This window comes from Pogonomyrmex barbatus, unplaced genomic scaffold (assembly GCF_055798465.1).
Source record: "Pogonomyrmex barbatus isolate J1 unplaced genomic scaffold, ASM5579846v1 scaffold14, whole genome shotgun sequence".
NCBI lineage: Eukaryota > Metazoa > Arthropoda > Insecta > Hymenoptera > Formicidae > Pogonomyrmex > Pogonomyrmex barbatus.
The window spans coordinates 1,338,219-1,352,886 of NW_028297110.1; the positions used below are offsets into that span (position 1 = coordinate 1,338,219).

The 14,668-nt window shown below is 33.7% G+C and overlaps 1 protein-coding gene across 5 annotated transcripts in view; it reads left to right on the forward strand.

Moving 5' to 3' along the window:
• The window catches only part of LOC105424902 (trissin receptor), a 54,224-nt gene extending 39,931 nt beyond the window's left edge, over positions 1 to 14,293 (forward strand). For all 5 annotated transcript variants that reach the window (XM_089073277.1, XM_089073273.1, XM_089073274.1 and 2 more), the window contains exons 4-5: positions 9,422 to 10,073; positions 10,661 to 14,293. In XM_089073277.1, coding sequence (XP_088929403.1) covers positions 9,422 to 10,073; positions 10,661 to 11,093 — 1,085 coding nt within the window. In that variant the 3' untranslated portion in view covers positions 11,094 to 14,293. The remainder of the gene's footprint in view (positions 1 to 9,421; positions 10,074 to 10,660) is intronic.
• Positions 14,294 to 14,668: the final 375 nt, after the last annotated feature.

The window sequence follows — 14,668 nt, forward strand, 5'->3', positions numbered from 1 at the left end:
TAACTTCGTATAATTGCACTTTTTTGCTATTATGAATCAGTGGAATAAGATACTTACCACAAACATCGGGAGTGTTGTGAAAAATATCGTATTTTCGTATTTTACCGTTTAGTTCACGGACAATCGTAATTAATTAATCGTATTCTCGCAAGTGCATTATGTGAGTGACAACCTTTAACAATCTGGAGAAAAGAAAGTCATCCCACGACGATGAAGTGAGCAACTTTTACTTTTATTATTTTTATTTATTGTTTCTTTTAACTGTGTGTAATACTTTTTATCCAAGTTTCTTATAAATAGGAAATTATTTCTTTAAAAATAAAATTTACTATTACCAGCCAATGTATTCATATTAGCTAATTACACACCTACAGAATCTGTGTATGCAAATGAAATAATTAGAATGCATTGCCGAGCAGAAATGCAAGTGATTATCCTGACTGCAGGGTCAGGATAAAAATGCAAATTACTTCTTTTATGTAACAATTTGTTTACGCAACAATTTCTATGTTAATGTCAAACAATAATAATCGTGCGTAGTATCAACAGCTAAATAGCTAAGTACAGTATTTCAATACAGTATTACGATATTCCATTCGACATTGTCGACAAACGGCAGACATACAGGGTGTCTGATTCCCAATAATACATTACTTTTAGAGCAGGTTAAACTGAACAAAAAAAATCCTCTACCATTTTCGCAATTAGTAACGAGTTATTAATTATTAAAGATCATAAAATGAGTCCATATCGGCCAACGTAAATGCGCAGAGAAGTGCAATCATCCAACACGCGTTGTAAAAACGCGATGAAAGTGTACACCGTGTAAACTGATATTCTATTATTTATAAAAACATTTTACATCTATAATTTTATAATTTTACATCTATATATCTCACACGCTTCTACCAATCGCGAACGCGATGGCCGATGGGCCGGGCAAATATGAACTCGTTTTACGATCTTTAATAATTAATAACTCATTACTGATTGCGAAAATCGCAAAATGGTAGGGGACTTTTCTGCTCGGTTTGATTCGTTGCACCTGCACACAAGCACTGGGAATCAGACACCCTGTATAGAACACGTTTTTCGCGTGAGTGGAGGATGCTTTACGGTCTCGAGATAAATCATCGCCGCGTACTTGATGTGAAGCCGCCGAGAGAGAGTCGGGAAATTGAAGTTTCCACGCCGGAAGTTCTCGAAGAAGCCATGCAGGTGCTGCTTGCTTCACAGCGCCATCGTATTTTTGAAGTTTTACGTTAATACGCGTTCGTGTTAAAGTTGCATTTTACGGAATCCTCAAACGATTTCCCCGTTCGGGAATCTATCTCCGCGAAAGATCTGACCGTCATGCAATGTAATTTCTGTAACGAACATTTCTTATTTCTCGTTTTTATTTTTCTTATGCTTCTTTTCAATGCGGTTATCTCTTATAGATAGTTTTATGCCAATCTTTGATGAATTTAAAGAGTTTGTTCCTTTGATTGAAAATTAATGATCGCGGTGCATGATCGAATGTATGAAGAATATATTCGAACTATAACTGTCGCGGTCGTATTCCGGCTTTGCGACTCGGCAAGTACATCGTTTCCGACGAAATGCGATGGTAGCATCAAGTATATATTTTCCTCTCTTTCTCTCTCTCTCTCTCTCTCTCTCTCTCTCTCTCTCTCTCTCTCTCTCTCTCTCTCTCTCTCTCTCTCTCTCTCTCGCACACGAGATTTATTCGAACATCCGTAGTTTCCTCTGTGAAATTACGCGTGCAACTAGCCTGGAGCAAAATTCGCATTAGGCACCGTTGCACGGTGCTTTACGTAGGTATCTATGCGATGGGACGATAGAACTAAATGCTCATTCCTCAAACAACTCAGAGAATTATTGGCAACACAGAGAATTCATTAGATAATACATTGGTATAGGTAAATTCGTAATATCGCGCAATTTTGGTTGTAGCGCAGCGAAATTGTAACGAAATTTATCTAAACTATCTTCATGAATTAATAAACATAACGATGTTTAATGTGCGAACGTCTTTAATTTAATCAATTATGAAGATTACGCGATAGTAATTGAGTGTCTTAGACTGTCAAATCATCTTTTATCTAAAGATTCTTTAATTAATTTAAAATCGGTTTTTCTTTAACGGAAAAGTCTAGGGATCAATAAATCTCAAGTTTCAAGCAAATTGAAAAATGAGCGATAATTAAAATAACATAAAATAATATAAAATAAATTTTGTAAATAAGCAAAAGTATAAATAAATAAAAGTTCGTTTTAAATATAAAATTAAATAAATATGATACAAATAATTTGATGATTACTTGCTACTAAAAATATTTAAGTGTTAAGTGTTAAAAGAATAAAGTTTCTCATCTTTCATATTTTGTCATTTTGTGAAAAATCGATTGAACAAAAAGAGTAATATACATGAAATAATTTGTTAAATTCAGAGTTCAGAAATCTTCTGTAATATTCACCCCTTATTTGTACTATGATATCGCGGATGTTAAATGTAATGCAAAGCTACTCTTGCGCGGCGATGAAAGCACAGTCAGCGTTAAACATTTAAGATCGTGCAATGATATACAGACACTAAGCTTTTATGCAAATAATAGTACAATTATGTCTTATTCAATCCTTTCATGTAAATGCAAATTTAGATTTGTGGATTTGAGCTTGTATCATTTTTGCATAATTCATTACAACATGTTGCGAATAATTTCATATCCTTAGTACAGAGGTATTATCATTTCAGTGATGTTATCTCGAGAATAAATAGCACAAGATATATATTTATTTTTTATCAAATTTTTTATAAGTATTATATGAATAAAAAATGTATAAGATACCTATGTATATACGATATGTATTTAATCTCTATAAGCTGAAAAGAATTAATATTTGAAATAATTTTACTTGTCGAATCAAGTTTATATTTATCCATGGGACTTTTATAATAATATAAAAGTATCTTATTTTATAATTTACAATTAGCCAGAGAGAAAAGTCGATCGATCATTGTTTTCGCTTCAATTTAAATTTGTTTTCTATTATCTCTTAAGTTGTTGATGTTTATCATTAAAGAAGCTTCATCTTTTAGCTTTATCTCTTTTTCTTTTTTGAGCAACCTTTTTGATGGTTAACCATAAAGTAGGTTCACTTCAGCAGCTGCGTGTGCTAGCAGAGATACGTGAATAAATAAATTTTCTCGCGACGTTGCTAGGAGGATGTGAGGAAAGAGAAGGCCGCGTTATCGAACGAAAGGATGCTCAAAGCTTTTCCGCAGACCGAAATTGCGTACATACAAGCTGACGTGGAAAGAATTGTTGAAAAGTAAAAGTCTCAGCACAAAGTACGATAAGGAAATGCTTTCCGCGAAATTCCTCGAGCGTTGAAATACCGTCTTGATGATAACAATAATGGTCCTTTTATCTCACATCTCTCAAATCGAATTTTTGTTTCAAGAATAAAATACGTGAGATTAATAAATACGTATAATGTACTTTAATTAATAATTCTGCTCTTTTAATCAAAATTCTGATATTTAAAAATAAATATCACGTATTTTATTTTTGAATAAGAGATTATTTTTTAATGCTCGAAGAATTTTGTGAGAAGTATTTTTTCATTCGTATTCTATACCTAGATTTAATTAACTCTATTTCTCAAGTAAACATTAATATAGATATTATTGATATTTTTTAGTAAGATATTTATAATTTTTATGGATTTGTTCATCCATCACACAGAATATAAAATCCTATTTAATTATCATGAAATTCCTTATATTTCTTGATTGGTAAATTAACTAATGATAAGATACAAACATTTCTTATAAACTTATACAACTTTAATATTTAATCATTTTTTTTTACAATCATTTTTTCTACAATGATTATTTCCTCGAAATAGTCAATTTAATTAAAGTTTCCCTCTATCAGTAAATAAATTAAAGCGAACTTTGTTCGACAAGTAAGTGGATATTGTAGTCTGTGGAGTAAACGCTCTTGTTGCAAACAAAACCGCTTGTCTGCGACAAAATCCACTTAAGGATTGATTTAAACATGCATGACATCGGATCGTTTCGCGATAGAAATTACCTGTTCGCAAATTTAAACCGAAGTCGAATATTGCTTGGATTACAATGGCGAAAACACGAAATGAAAGCGATACGCGCATCAAAATCAAACGTGTACCATTCACGGTACGTTGAAAGCGCAATATTGATTGAAAAATTCATTAAAGAATGAACAGCGCAATTACAGGCGAATGTTCGGTTATAGTCTAATTCCTGTTTTCCGTGGATATCCACGGAAAACAGGAAGTAGACTATAATCGAACATTCGCTTTGAGCGGAAAAATAGGGAAGCGAGAAATAAGTTTCAATTTAATGATAAATTATACCCGTCAGAAATAATTAATGATTTAATAACTATGGATTTTAGCCGGAATTCCGAATCTAATACGTCTCATACATCGAATAGTTCATTTTATTCTACTTTAAATCACATATGTGCTGAATGCAACGATGCGGCTAATTATTCATAAAAGTTAGATCGTTAATCTTTCCAACTTTTTCCGCAGCGAGATCTAACTTTCTCGCTTCACTGTTTAATATTAAAACTGTAGCATCCAAAGCGACTGGATAATATCGCGATTATTGTCCTCTTTCAGCCCGTAATAGTCGTTAAAAGCGGTGCAGCACGTATAATTTAATGTTTCACGACACGACAAAGATCGTTTTGAAATTTTGACAAAAAGAAAATATGTGTTATATGTTGTAATAGAAAATTAAGTTTGAAACGTGCGGCATAATTTATCGCAACTCCGAGCTATAAAGTTGCCAATAAATATTCATGGGTAAGCCGATAGCTATTAATGGCTATACAGCACTGTATAATTGAGTAAAGTATGAGTATCCTTGTGTTTATCCAGAGACGCACACAGAGACTTCTGTCGGTAAAAATATGTAAAATGCCATTATATCAGATATTTTTGATATTAACTTTAGGGAGAGATTTTTATTTATGCCATTAAAAGATAAAGTTAATATAGTTTAGAAATTTTCTTGAACTTTTTACAAGCGATTGAGAAAAATAAATTACTTTAAGGCACTTTAAGGACTACCGTCTGTAGTTGTTACTTTTTTAATTCGCGAAAGTATCGGGATAAAGTTCAAAGACTTTCGATAAAAGTAAACTGAATAAAGCAGGTCGACCACGGAAAAGCAAAAACTCTGGAACCCTTTGTCACGCAATGCCAATAAATTACAACGTCGGAACTGGCGGAGCTGAAAAATGCACAACGTTAATTCGTTACATAGTAGCAATCAAGATGCGTAATTACAATGGAGAAAAACTATCTTAATGTGACTATAAGTGATGTACCATATCTGTAAAAGATTCTATTAACAAATTTATACAATTCACTTAATTTGTAATATAATATGTTAAATATTTGTTATTCTCTCTATTTTTAATTTTACACAATCTGGTGAGATATTACATTTTTTATAAATAATTGTATATAGTTTATGTTAAATCTTAATATATTAATAAGATCAATTATAAAATCTCTTTTTGACAAAAATATTGATAATTCTTTAATTTTTATGCAAAGGCAAAAGGCTTTTTTGAATTAAATCGATTAACAAACTATAAGTATAGAATCTTATTTTCTTTAATTTAATTTAAAAACACTTTAATAAAATTTGAATTTAAAATTTAATTGCTAAATATTTAATGTTGAAAATGAAAAAGCTGTGAAAAAAAATAGCATAAAATCAAATGTAATAAAAGTTTACTTGCAAACTTATTAGCGCAATTTTGAATCTTCCAATCTTTTTGCGTGTATTCTGTAATTTATGAAAAAATAGTTTTGTTTTTAATGTGATTAAAATATGCTGTTCGGATTGTCAGTAAAGTCGAATTGATGTCTTGACTCTCACGACGATTGGAATTTCACGCACGAACTTGCCCAAACAATCTCTTTCAGACCCATATGATGTTAGCTTTGAATTGACGCCTCTGCTCATAGCTTGAGCATACATCGATTAATTTCCCTTGTGACGTCAACTTGGGTCCTTATTTCTGATAGTCGGCCAGTTGACCCTGTCCGAAGCGAGAATATCGCCGACAAGTACATATTACGGAAGAACGTGATGCTGTAAAATCCTTTATTGAGTATATAATCTTGATGTTTCCTATATCGAAGTCTGTATATGATATTTGTCGACATTTTCTTTCATTTTATTGTGAAATCAATTTTTTATAGATTTTTAGTCGTCAAAAAGAAAATTATCTCGCGTAATTTATCTCCCTAATTTTTAAATTTTAGTATAAATGTATTAAAAATAATTTTTTAATTGGAGAACCTCTCTCGACTTTTAGATATAAATTTATAAGAATAAAATCACATTTTTACGCTCAAAGAGTAATACGCTAAATCACGTATCTAAAAATTAATATCCAAATTTACTTTCTTGGCAAACAAAGCGGACTTTTTGAAAAGCAAATTTCTCGCTCCTTTTCTTTACGTAATTAATTATGCCATCCTGCGTTATTGATCTGTAGATTTTCGAAAACGTGACGACGCATTGATGAGTCTGGACATGTCGGCGAGACACAAACAAAAAGTCCGCTCATGAAGCGTACTTTACTTTTCAAAGCAAGAAAGCTTGAAAATTATGCGTGTCTCAAGACTTTTTTATAAAGAAAAATTAGCTTTAACTGAAACTCGATAGAAACAAATTGTTCTCATATTAAATAGCCATATTTTAACAATGTCAGTCTCAAATAAATCGAAGAATCTGCGTTTAAAAAGCTATTCAGTGAAGACACTTCAGACAAAAGCAATGCTCAATGAATCGTCTAAGAATCTTCATAATTATTTCCTGGATGAATGCATCTTCGCCGATAATAATAAGAGGAATTTAACTTAGAACTTAGAAAAGAAATGCCTTTCAATAGAAATCTTTGGGCTTAAGTCTTACGTCAGGACGGAGCTGCAGCTACTTCGTCATATGATAAAAGCAAAATTGACAGAGTGATGAAAGGCAGTATGTCGAGTCCACTTTGATTATAAAATAAAATCCTTTTATCAAGCTCGAAATCGCAAATACTCGAAAAGAATTTTTCAGCGTCAGCACGATTTATGAGCGTCGTACATTTTTCAAATAAATTATAATTGTAAAAATGATCCGTAACTTTGCAAAGTAATGGGTTTCTCGACATATTAAAATTTTTAATTTTAAGCGATATACTTTTATCTCCTGCGCATAGCAAATTAAATAATTTATAGTCATCGGTCTTTTCAAATGATATTCATTAAATATAAACAAAGGGAAAAATGTATTTTTAATTTTGAACTAAGGATTGACATCGATTGTTGTGGTACTCCTGTGGTATCGATATGTAAATCCACGTGACCACGGCGGTGAAACGAAGATAAATCCGACATGGATTTAAAATTAAAAGCTTCGGATACAAATGGCTCGTTATCGGCAAGATCGATCGCGGGTGTGTAGCGCACAAATTCCGCGAGTGTCGATTTACGATTCGGAGAAATCTCGCTCTAGATTCGTATTAATTTATCGTCGCCGATCGCTTGACGAATCGCCGACAACAAAAATCCCCTGACTATCCGTTGAAGATAGCTTGCCGTCTTATGCCGCGGAATCTCACGGGAGAATCTTCGGGGAGAAAAATAAGTTGGATTAAAGCGATTGCGGAAGATGAGAGAGAGGGTGAATAAGCGCAGGAAAATAGAAGTTGAAACGCAAAGTCCTCTTCGTCGCATCCGGTGTATAATTTTCAACTTTGAAGGACCGCCAAAAACTTTCCACTTAAGTTGTCGATGTTCTTTCGTCTTTCCATAATGAGCTATAAGACTACGGCCTTCTCAGTTTCCTCGAACTCGAACTGGTAGATCGCCATTATCATATCTTGATGATATTACGATTTAAGGGGTGGAGTTTCAAACATTCGGCAAAAGTACATTGACGTGCAAATTATTTTGCAAGTGAACAGAGACGTGGCGAAAGCAAAAACGATGTGACAAAACTTTTAATTTATTGCAATGCAATTGCAATAAATTTTATTATCAATGTTTCTCTCTCTCTCTCTCTCTCTCTCTCTCTCTCTCTCTCTCTCTCTCTCTCTCTCTCTCTCTCTTTCTCTCCTTTCGTAATTTTACTCTGTTTTTGTCAGAGAATAACAAAGCATGAACTCGTACTAGGCAAGTGACATTTGTGACAACAACCTTACCCAGACAACCGTCTGAATTCGTGCCATCTCATTTTGTGCATTTCATACAGTCTTCGTGACACCCGCTTCTTTAACCGGGACAATATCATATATGCCTCTATAGTGGCCTCGAGTGCGAGAACGAAGAACAAAGGATGACGTTTCATAAAGAAATTTGCGAAGGGATAAAACACATTGGCCACCGTTTCGCAGCAAATATCAAACGTGAAACGTGAAATGATATAAAAGAAATTCACATAATTACTAAAATTGTAAATAAAATGAAATTAAGAAGAAGAAAGATTAGACTGAATATTTCGCACAATTTATATACATAATAATAATAATCCTTTCGAAATTAAACTGAAAATCCAACATAAATCACTTTTGAGCTGTCAGTGATTAAACAAGAAGTGATTAAAAAATAATAAAATCTCAAACTAAATTAACTTTTATCTTTTTAATAATAAATTAAAAATTTTAATAGTAATATTTAAAAAAATATTATAAAAATTATGATTATATAACTTATCAAATGGTATATATTAATGATTTTTCTTCATAATATATATATATATATATCTCTCTAATATTATGTCCACATTTGATATACATGCCGTGTAAGAGCTGGTAAATTTTATTAATAAAGTATACGTGGCTAGTACACTGTGAAAGCACTTACAGGAGATGCAGAGTTGGAGTATCCGCTTAATAGTATTATTTCGTTATTATATCTTTTTTCGTAGTAACCGCGTAATGATCCATTTAGCTAGAAATTATTAAGCTTCTAAAACTAAGCATGATAATGGATTATTAGAGAATGTTTTATTATACGTTAATCTTAATTTACTCGCGTATCTTTTTTATTAATATTATATAAATAATATGCACAAAATAGAGTAAAACGAAATCATATATCAAAATAGAATCATAATAATAAAAAATCGAAAAAATCGAATCTATAAAGAAAATTCTTTATAGATTTGATTTTTTTCGATTTTCAAGACAATTAATTTAAATTCGATTTTTATTAATCTCTATTTTTTTATATAAATTTTATTATATAAACGAGAAAGAGAAATATTATTCAACGGTAGCTAGATTCCTGTATATTTTTTTCAGCATGATGTGTCTGTATCTTGATGATATATTATTTTGATATTTTCATGTTACAGGCAACCTCATGGTGATCTTCGTGGTAACGTTTTCCCGTCGGTTGCGTAGCATCACAAATTTCTTCCTGGCAAACCTGGCGGTCGCGGACTTTTGCGTTGGCATATTCTGCGTTTACCAGACGCTCACTAATTACTTGATGAATAGCTGGCAACTGGGTGACTTTCTCTGTAAAGTGTACATGTTTGTGCACGCGCTCTCGTACACTGCCAGCATACTGATCCTTGTGGTGGTGTGCACCGAGCGTTATCTGGCCATCGTCCATCCTATCAAATGTCGAGCCATGCTAACTAGAAGACGCCTCAGAATGGTAATAGGCGTGGTATGGATTTTAGCAGCGGTGTACGCCTCGCCGAGATTTTTTTACGTTGAGACCATCAGCAATCGTCTCAACAACGGTGACATCGACATCATTTGTATAGCTAATATCAAGAAGCACAACAAGAACGTTCTGGATGTAGTGAACCTCGTCTTCCTCTATCTCCTGCCGCTCTTTCTGATGTGCTGTCTATACACCAGGATCGCCATAGGCCTCTGGAGAAGCAGCGCGACCTTCGGAGGACCCGGTCTGGTCGCCAGGACCAGAAATGGTAGAGTCCAGCACGTACACACGTCCAGCAGAAACGTATTGAAGGCGCGACGCGGCGTTATCAGGTAAGTCTATTTCCGGTATTGCACAATAACGCCTTCGATTTCCGCCTCGCCGAAACCAATATCCGTTTAGGCGATTCCGTCCGAGAATTGTGCCTACTTGGCCGCAAATGGCCAAGAAATAGTTAATGATTTTGTTTCTTTATTAACGCATCATAAACGCGTATCTCGACTAATTTTGCAAAAATAAAAAACAATTTAAAAAGATGTATATAATAACGTAGAAACAAAATGAAATGTGAATAATTGAATAACAATTGGTAGGTTTGTAATGTTCGTGATGCATTGCATAGTTATATCCGCTTTATTTGATACATTACGATTTAATTACGTGACATATTTGTGTATACCAAAGGTAAATTATTAAACTAAATGACCAAATGTTTAATTAAAAATTATTCTTTGAAATGAAAATTACATTATTACATATTTAATCTGTTCAAAGTAGGTTCTGAAAAAATTTCCGAAAAGATCGCGATTAATATTTAGCCGTTATTCGACGTTAAATGTGTACGTGTGTTTCGAAGCATGTTAATACTGTCAGAATGTTTGTGGCTGGTCGTCAAGGTCGTCTCGTCGCTATTTTCCAGAATGTTGATCGCGGTGGTGATGATGTTCGCCGTGTGCAACCTGCCTCAGCAGGCGCGCATCGTCTGGCGACACTGGGGCCCGAACTACGATCGCACGTCGGACTTCAGCACGCTGCTGACCGTGTCGACCTTCCTCATCTCGTACATGAACTCCTGCCTGAATCCGCTGCTGTACGCCTTCCTGTCGCGCAACTTTCGCAAGGGTATGCGCGAGCTGCTGCACTGCGGGGGGGCGAGAAACAGCGACGGTGCACTAGCGATGGTGTGCGCCAGCGGTGACCACAACCGCCACGAGAACGGCGTCAGCGTCCATCAGAGCTCGGTCGTCCGAAGCTCCATTCAGGACAGCCCGTCCACCCGACGGACCGTCACCCGACAAACCATCACCAGGCAGACCATCACCCGGCAGAGCATTTACGGCAAGAAAACTTAGTGTATCATCGCCGTCGACGCGAGTAAATCGCGAGGCGATTCTTTACAGGGTATTCCAGATCAGGAGCTGGCAGAATCCTTCTCAGGGAGGTGCGCGAACGCCTGCGGAATCTTTTTCAAGCGATCTGTTTTGACCTGCAGCTTATTTATTTTAACGAAAGCGCGAAATGGATGAAGCGACGAAGCGTCGCGTTGGGCGACGGGAGACCTACTTATCCGTCTCGTGAATTCGAATTAATCGAAAGATTCGCGGAATAAGGGCGAAATCTGTATACGAATAAGTCAACAAGTCGAGAATGAATATTTCGTGGCGAGAAAATCCTTTCTTTTTCTTTTTTTTAAAATATTCCTTTTTCGGTGTTTGAAAGATTTCTATTCCGTATCGAGGAACTCGCGTTCAAAGTACTCGTAAAATTTTTCGAACACCAAAATGAGACTTTTCGAGTCTCGATTATAATAAAATAGACTCTACATGAAATTCTGGTTTACTTTGAAAATCAGTTCCTCGAGCCTCGAATCGCAAATCGTATTATCTCAAAGGACGCAGGACTCGCAGCTCAATTTCTTACTGATACGTGACGCCATAATCTAATAATATCGGCCCACATACAGTCGCAGGAATTGCCGCGTTTCGGGAACAACCATACCTCGATAGTGATAGTTTTCATCGCACAAGAGAGAGAGAGAGAGAGAGAGAGAGAGGGAGAGGATAAGAGGGTGAGAAGGAGGAAGGAGTTTCGGTTGCGATCAGATGGTGTCAGTGGCATACAAGTTTGTCGGGGTGAATGCAACGTGTGGGTGTGTGTACACAAAGCTGAGTACGGTGAGCTTAATCGGAGCTTATTCAGAGCGTATTACATACTCCTATTTCTTGCTCCCCTCGGCGCAAACAATACAGACTGAAACTGTTGTGAGTTTTGTCTGTATTCGCTCGGTTTGGCTTTACTACGCAAGATGCCAAGAAGAAATTACGTTATGCGACCAAAGTACGATCGCCGCATTTACGGTTACACATTACGTCACAGTTACATATTGACGTTTTATTTACAGATTCGATTGTATCGTAGAATTTTTGATAAGAATTATATCTTTCTCCACTAATTTTACGCTTACGTATCACACTGACGTAATTCTTACGCATCAAAATCGTGTTTTGACTTGATTTATCTCTTAATCTCAAGTGAGAAGTCGTCATTTTCCATCATAAATTACTTTTCCAAGAAGAAGTTTGCTTGCGCTAGTGCTAATGCTTGCACTAGTACTACTTTAATAAATTGGCAACCGTACTTACTATAAAATTCACATTTGTTAAAAGTGTGTAGAAAGAGAGAATTGAATGATATGTGTGAATGAATATTATAAACTATTGAGGATTTATTATCAGATTATATTAATGTCAAGTATATAGCAAATAAAAAGAAGATTATGAAAAAGAAAAGCAGTGCAATGTTTTATGCATTTTATGCATTTTGTAACTTAACTTACGGACTTGGTACTTAAACATCTAACGCATAAAATGCGTTAGAAATTTTAGAATTTTATTTAAAATATATTCATCATACGAGTATAAATTAAATACGCATAAAACTTTGAAATATGTTCAAGATATATTATTGGAATTCTCAAAACAACAATTCTTCAAAAACATCAATATATGATATAATATGCTTTAACAGTTACAATATTGGAAAATATTTTTATTTAAAAAAAATACTGTATTTGTGTTTAAATTAGTTACGTGACGAGTATCGACACGCATTTTAACAAATAATATTTTTTAGATTAAAAAAATAATGGAATAGAAATACACTAACAATTTATTTGCATCGATAGAAAGTTAATTGATCCGATGTAAAAACGCAATCTCAATAGAGACCGAACTCCATTGGGACTGATAATTTATCTGATCGTATTGGATAGTCATCTGGTAATACTGCCTTCGATTTCTGGCATTTATCAGTGTTTAATGCTTCATAAAAACGCACTCTGTATAAAATGGAATTAAAGCGAATATAAATGTTTTCAGTTTTCGCATAATATTGAGAATAATACAGACAATCTTTTACCTAAAAGAAGCTTATTTGCAAGTTTTAATAATAATTCACGCTCAAATGAATAAACTTAAATTACAGAAAGTACTTTAATTTTCTATTTATTACAAGTGTTCAGTTATTGAATGAAATTGTCGTGATTTATAATTATCGATTTTAGGTTTTATGTATAAATGAAGAATTTCAATTTCACGTTAAGTAACAAAGTTTAATATCAATTATTGAGGTAATTACAAAAAAATGATTATATTTTTGTTTAAGTAAAAAAGACAATGACTCTGGAATACCCTACTATTCAATTTTTATTAAAAGATCTGCATTATATAACAACAAATCACTTTGTAAAATACCGCGTAAAATACACGCGAAGTGTTAAACGCCGCGGTTTAAGTGAACGAAAAAAAATCTGGAAAGATAAAACAAAACGTTTGTAAGCACTGCTTCGACGCGATGCCATGTAATTTGCTCGAGAAGAAAAGTTTCTCTGACTGAGATATACATATATTCTTCCTTCACGTTCTCTCAACTCTATGCAATCTTAAAGGCAAATTTTAAATCTGCACTCTTGACAAGCAAGACTCCTTATTGTCTTCCTGCATCACTCCTCGTAATTTTGTCGTATTCCTCGAAAGTGCTCTCAACGCGTGCTTCTCGTAGCTTTCTGAGAAAGAATCCATAGGAAATCTTAATGGTACATATATCATCTTTATATACAATAAGCTAAAATTCTATAAATTCGAATAAAATGACAACGATTTAAATAAATTGCTCACAATTGTAATTTTCTATACAAGACACTTAAAATCAAGATATTACTTTAAAAACTCTTTTTTATCTCTTTGAAAATAATTTTTTTTTCGGAAAATATAAACGAAGATGTATTTTATCATAGTCTTGATCAAAAATAGGCATATCTATATTTTTTTCATTTATTTGAAATCCATTTGATTGTGGCATTATATACAAGTTTAAAGAGTTCTTGAAATAAAGATAATTTGCAACAAATGAAACAATATAGAAGATTCCAGATAATTAAAGAAAATATTGATCAATACTTTTAGTCAAGATTGTATATTAATTATGATTTTTAACTCTTTCTTTACCGTTAAGCTTTAATTTTCACATTGACATTTTTATCAAAAAAGAAAAATTTATTTTAAATGTTGATAGCTACATATGCGCTTATTATTATATACCGTGTTTAAACGCGACTCACTAATTACATATAAATCTGATTTTATATCGGAATTACCATTTATAATTGTCACTTATTTGAGCCACTGTTATTTGAAACTACCTGGAAAATCATTGCGAATGAAATAGAAATATGTGTACAGCGCAATTATTGGCTGCCAAACATTTGCTCGATTTTCCAGAGGAAAACCCAACACAGACTAATATTATGTTTCAGGAAATACAAACATTAGGTATAATCATTTGTCAAAGGAAACTTTTAGGGAAAATAAATAATTATGGTTTTGTAGAACGATAGTTTCGTGGAACTTATTGCTCCGCGAAACGTAAA